At 50.7% G+C, this 6,223-nt stretch overlaps 1 protein-coding gene across 1 annotated transcript in view; it reads left to right on the plus strand.

Annotated features, from left to right (window-relative positions):
- SLC2A10 (solute carrier family 2 member 10) overlaps window positions 1-6,005 on the plus strand; it is a 9,298-nt gene extending 3,293 nt beyond the window's left edge. Inside the window, exons 2-5 of the mRNA XM_009282231.2 lie at window positions 1,953-3,329; window positions 4,386-4,508; window positions 5,104-5,239; window positions 5,909-6,005. Of these exons, the coding sequence (XP_009280506.1) occupies window positions 1,953-3,329; window positions 4,386-4,508; window positions 5,104-5,239; window positions 5,909-6,005 (1,733 nt within the window). The remainder of the gene's footprint in view (window positions 1-1,952; window positions 3,330-4,385; window positions 4,509-5,103; window positions 5,240-5,908) is intronic.
- Window positions 6,006-6,223: the final 218 nt, after the last annotated feature.

A 6,223-nucleotide genomic window follows, 5' to 3' on the forward strand; every position in this document is an offset into this window, starting at 1 on the left:
CTGCGTGCGGAGGCAGAGCGACAGAGAGTGGGGGGCCGCGCTGCAGTTTCGCTGCAGGCGGCGGCGCCTGTTGGCACTGGTGCGCGCAAAGAGGGACTTCAGCGGTTCAAAAGTCAGCCCGGTCTCAGCCAGGTCAGCAGCACTGGTTGCTGCCCGGTCCTGGCGCACGGCCCTCCAAGCAGATTTTGCCGTAGGAAGGAATCGCCCGGCACAGCTCCTTGCGAGGCCCACCAAACTTTCTGTCCTCAGGTGAAGATCTGAAGAGTCCTCAAGTTCCCCAACTGCATCAGAATAGGCCATATACAAAGCTGGATTTCAATCAAAGTTCATAAACTATTACTGCCCATTAAGTTAACAAGAAATACAGCAAAATCTGATGGAATCAGCTGCGGTATTTACAGCGAGGCTGACTGCATCTAATTGAGTTTGTGGCTTGAAACTAATGGCATGCCTGCTTTATGCAAAGCCTTTTGTTCTCAGTGAGCAAATATTTCTTCTAATTATCTGCATAACATGTGTACAAGGAGCGATAAAAGCGGTGCAAGTAGTCACACAGAGCATGGTGGGAGGGACTGGCGTGTAGCTGGGATGGCCTAAGTAACACAAATGAAACACAGAGGGTTACAGAATAAATACAAATATAAATATAGTCACCACTGAGAAATAACCTTTATTGCTAGCTGTAATTAAAGGCCAAATAGAGACACTTCCTATTAAACACAGCTTGTGAGGGGAAAAAAGCCCTTAGGCAGGGTGAGGAAAGTTTTCCATGGTCTGGTGATTGTGTCCACATTCTTTCCACATACAGTCTACTGAAACTGTGAGTATCTCTAATTAAAGAAAGCCAATGTGAGAATACAGATAGTACTACAGGCTGGAAACCAGCACAAACCTCTAAGCTAATGCACTTTACCTGTGCCTTCAAAATTGTAACTGGAGGGGGGAGGTCACTGCCTCTGCTGTTCCCCGGAGGTCCCTACGTCAGCACTGGCTCTCATGCCATGTGCAGTCCCCCCTGCCGTAACACGACTAATGGTTCACATGTGGTCACCCTTTCATCCTCTCCCCAGGGCAAAAAGCGTGTGCAGCAAGCACCTTGGTTTTGTAGGGTTGTTTAGGGCGGGTTGGTTTGGATTTGGTTTGCTTTTGCTGTTGTTTTTTCTTGTTTTAGCTAAACTTACATACTTACTAAACTTGCATGCTCAGCTATATGGGAAGGGCAAGGTCAAAGAATCGCTTCTTGTATTTGGGGCAGGCAACAGTGAGCTTTTCAGCTCATGGTGAAGTTTGTCCTGTAGTCCTGGACCAGCCTGAGAAGGTTGTGCCTGGCTCGGGGATCCTGGGCACTGTGTGCTGTAGAAGGAGAGATGAAGAAATCGGGGCCACCTCCACAAAGTCATGCTGAGAGCGCAAGATTAACTAGGAGAAATAAACTTTTGTGAGCAGTGTTTTTAACGGCAAGGTAGGGAGTGAGAATCAGAGCCTGCAGTGAGAACTGATGGTGCCACATGCACTGAAACATGAACATGATAATGCAGAACAATTCAGAACCAGAAAACAAAAGCTGCGTTTCCTGCCCAGAACAGGTTTTGTAATTGGAATCAAGGGAGACCACAGAGGATCCCCCTGTACAACCCCAGGCAGTACAAATCACTGTCCTCCACTTAAACACAAGTCTTAACTTTCTTAACAAAGTCCAGTTTTCACAGTTCTGCACCCCAAATGAGTGCCTCTGCAGTCTGTGGAAGTGTGTGCAGGCCTGGTAGGTTGTGTGTTTATCTGCAGGTGCCTCTCTACACATGACCTAGTGACCTATGGGGAAATTCAGCGTCGTGGCTTTGTAGATGGAAAACTTTGGGTGTCCTGGGAGAGCTTTTTCCAGCTTGTGCATGCTGATAGCTTGCCTGCTAGCGTCAGAAAGCCGCACCTAGCATTGCTTGCTTGTTTTCCAGGTCGTGCACTGCTGATCCTCCTCTTGTCTGCAACGGTCTCTCTCCTGGGTGGGCTGATATTTGGATACGAGCTGGGGATTATCTCCGGTGCACTGCTGCAGTTGCAGATTGACTTTCACCTCAGCTGCTTCAAGCAGGAAGTTCTCGTGAGCGCCCTCCTTATCGGAGCTCTCCTCGCCTCTCTGGTTGGGGGGATCCTCATTGACCACCATGGACGGAGGAGAGCAATCCTGGTCAGCAGCTTGGTCCTGTTGGTTGGCAGCCTTATTCTCACACTGGCGAGGTCATTTATTGGGCTGGTCATTGGGCGCATGACCGTGGGCTTTGCCATCTCTGTCTCATCCATGGCCTGCTGCATCTATGTCTCAGAAATGGTGGCTGCTCATCAGCGAGGCCTGCTGGTGTCTCTCTACGAAGCGGGCATCACTGTAGGCATCCTGCTGTCCTATGCGCTGAATTACATCTTTGCGGACGTGGATGAGGGATGGAGGTACATGTTTGGACTGGCCATTGCCCCAACGGCCATGCAGTTCCTCAGCATCCTCTTTCTCCCGGTGAACCCTGTTAAATTAAGCTCGTGGGACTCAGACTGCCAGAAGGGCCTCATTCAATTGCAGAACACTGAGGACAGAGAGACAGCAAAGCGGGAGCCCTATAAGGAGAAGCATTACTCATTTCTTGACCTTTTCAGGACCAGAGACAACATGAGAAGGCGGACTCTGGTGGGCCTGGGACTGGTGCTCTTCCAGCAGTTTACTGGGCAGCCCAACGTGCTGGGCTACGCCTCCAAAATCTTCCACTCGGTGGGGTTCCAGAGCAACTCATCGGCGATCCTAGCCTCTGTCGGGTTGGGGGCGATAAAGGTGGTGGCCACGCTCATCGCGATGGCCTTTGCAGACAAGGCTGGCAGGAGAGTGCTACTCATGGCTGGCTGTGTGGTGATGGCCATCTCTGTCACCACCATTGGCCTCACCAGCTGCATCGCTCCGCTGGCCGTGGCCAGGGACTGCAAAGCAGCGGCAGACCCCAATGCATCCCACAGCCTCACCCAGCACCCCCTGATGCCCGTATCCTCCCAGCCTGCTGTGTCACCCATCCTGCCAGCATTAGGTGCTGGCAAAAGTCAGGCAGGCCCTGGGTTTGCTGCCACAAGGAGCCTTGCAAAAGCTTTTGCCAGTACTCAAAGCAGAGAGGTTGTTCCCGATTCTTCCCTCACTCAGAAAAGGGTCTTGATAGGTCAGGCCAAAGAAGAGACAGTGGGAAGCACTGGCCCTCCTTTCGGTGGTGCTCCCTGGGCAGAACATATGGTTTTAAATTGGATTACGCTGCTGAGCATGATGGCTTTCGTGAGCGCCTTTTCAATTGGATTTGGACCAAGTAAGTATGGTGTTTATATATCCTTGCACTAACCCAGAGAATAAAACTCGAGCTGATCTTTATAGTCTGCTTGAAATGTTCATTATGTATCTGCTTTACCCAGCAGCTCAGTGTCTGGGAACTGGAAATTTATCCCCTTCAGCCCACTGAATAATTTTCTAGCATTGCAGCTCTGTCAGCTATAGGGCTGGTACAGCACTAGAATAACTTTCTCTTCCATGCTTCCATCACTACCCTTGTAATGTTTTTTTCTGTCAAGCTCATTGCAAAATCCGAGCATCCCACAAGCACTACCTAATCTTCCTAGCACCCTGATGAGGAGGAAAATAGAGGGCTGAGGACAGAGGGACTGAGGGGCTTCTCCTCAGTGTGATGAAGAAAGTCAGTGGCAGAACTGGAAGTGGAACCTCCTCAGAAGTTGCTCAATATCAGTTGGTCTTTTTCTGAAATTGTTATTTATTCATCAGATGAGAATAGAGATTAGTTCGTGCTTCCATGTGAGCTCTAGCGTTTTCTGACATTTATTGCTTTAAATGCTTTGATGGTAGAAAACAGCACCTAACTGAAGGAAAAACAGAAGTGCACAGCAAGTCTCATGGGTTTGACAGTGACCCTGTAAGTTATTTCAAGCAACATAACCCTGGGATAGGAGAGACTACTTTAAGATATATATTGCTTTAGCTCTGATTTTAGCCCAAACGCAACATTGTCTCCCTAATCCTACCTCTTTCTCACTTCTTTACAAAGAGCACGCCCTGACAGCAGGTATGCCAGATCTTTTCCATCTCCCCTGACAGGAATGACCAACCCTCTTGCTTTCTTCTTTGCTCCCTGGACCTGTTCATTGGTATTTCATTCCTCCGTGGAGCGCTGAATGTGGGAGTTTTGAAGTGTTCTGCTGTGACCTGACTGAGATCGATGAATGTTTGACACCACCAGCAGCAGGTGCTGGCTGAAGCCAGAGTTTAAAACCCCTGCTGAAATCCTCCTTGCCTGTTTCTCAAATAAATTGCTTAACCCCTATAACTGTCTTTCTGACCTCTCTAATCCGTGCAGTGACCTGGCTGGTCCTCAGTGAGATCTACCCTGCTGGGATAAGAGGAAGAGCCTTTGCCTTCTGTAACAGCTTTAACTGGGCTGCCAATTTACTGATCAGCCTCTCCTTCCTGGACCTTATTGGTAAGTGGCCGTCCCCCATCCCTCCATCTCCCACAGCTGGTTAGGGAAGGTGGCCACCACAAGCCGTTTGGAGGTTAAGTGGCATTTTGAACCCTGGGGACTTGATGCTGGAATAGGTGTGACCCTGATGCCTCTGAGAGCAGAAAAAACAGGCACCAGCAACACTGGTCTGAGCCCCTCTGCCATCCGTTTCATAAAAATCATCCATCGCCCACTGGGCTGCACTGTAATACTGCAGTATCAGGAAACCATGGAGCTTGCAGCTTTCATGCCGATAGCTTTACGATGTTTCTTGCTAGCAGAGCTCTCGGCTGAGGCACTCAGCGGGAACTGCTGGGCCTTGGAGCTTGCCTGCCTTGTCCTTCCCTCTGTGATGCTGCTGGCAAAGCCTGGTGTGGACCGTCCTTCTCCCTTGCTGATTCCCGGTCCAGACCTCGCAGATAAGGAGCTTTCCCTGCCCTTTTGAGGGCTTCTCAAAATAAAATGCCCCTGTCAGGCACCAATGACCACCTCACAGTAAGCAACCAGTTTCCTTTGCATCGCACGATGTGACCTATCTCCGATGGACCCTTCACGTACTTGAATCTCTCTGCAGATACCATCGGTTTCTCCTGGATGTTTCTTCTCTATGGACTGATGGGAGTGATGGCTGTTATATTCATTTACCTTTTTGTTCCGGAAACGAAAGGACAGTCCTTAGAGGAGATAGACCAGCAGTTCTCCAGGAAACGGTACGTGTGCTGCTGTACCAGCGTGAGTGCTGGCTTTGGGTGCTTCCCACCAGCAGTCCCTGAGGTCTGCGGCACTGGGCAGCTCAGGGCTGTTGCAAAGTCTGGTCAGTGCCACTAAGAATATCTTAGATTTGTGCAGGCCTATGGGACAGGGTGTGAGAGCTGCAGCGTCATTCATCAGCAGGTCACTGGACTGAGCTTTGCGGCCGTGCTGCTGGAGAGCACTAGTGACATTTGGGAGGAAAAGGGCTAAAAAACAGGGCTTGTGGGTGAGGGGAGGAGAGCAGGACCAGAGCATGGCACAGGCAGGTCAGGACTGCGATGTCCTTAGAATAATCCTGGACTGATCCTTCTCCTCTGGGGCAGAGACATCTCCTGGCGTAACACACGCCATGGGCTCTCAGCCGGTAATTTCCATGCAAAGCCTGTAATTCTGGCTGGGCCAGGGAAGATCGAGTGGTTATTTGTGCAATTCTGGTTGTGAAGGAGGTGGCAGGGCAAGGATCGCTGGAGCAGAGGGAGGTTGTGCAGCCGCACAATGACAAGGGGCAGGAGCACACACCCCATGGAGGGGTGGCCGGGGAGGGGTAACTGCTGTAAACCCCTGCCTGCCTCCTGGCTCCCTGCGAGCAGCAGCTGCTGCAGCTGACCTTCGCCATTGCCCGACAGGGTGTGGGAAGGAAATGTGTTTAAGCAGAGACGTGGAAGAGGAGCGAGCTGCGCACACGCCCAGTACCAGAGAGTGGAGCATGCCAGCAGCACATGAAACCAATGACATGCCCGCAGCATCGCCCTGAGGAGAGGCGCAGGCTGTGCCATCAGGACAGTTCTTTTCCATGGCCTTTAACTGGTGACCTCTGCTCAGAGACGGTTCTCACTGCCTTAGATCTTGGGACGTGCTAATAGCTGTCCTTTGGGTCCTTGGAGGATCGTAGGTCCCAGGCAGGGATCATGTCCTTCCTTTGATCTCTTTTATTTTTCATG

Source organism: Aptenodytes forsteri, unplaced genomic scaffold (assembly GCF_000699145.1).
Source record: "Aptenodytes forsteri isolate BGI_AS27 unplaced genomic scaffold, ASM69914v1 Scaffold149, whole genome shotgun sequence".
Taxonomy (NCBI): domain Eukaryota; kingdom Metazoa; phylum Chordata; class Aves; order Sphenisciformes; family Spheniscidae; genus Aptenodytes; species Aptenodytes forsteri.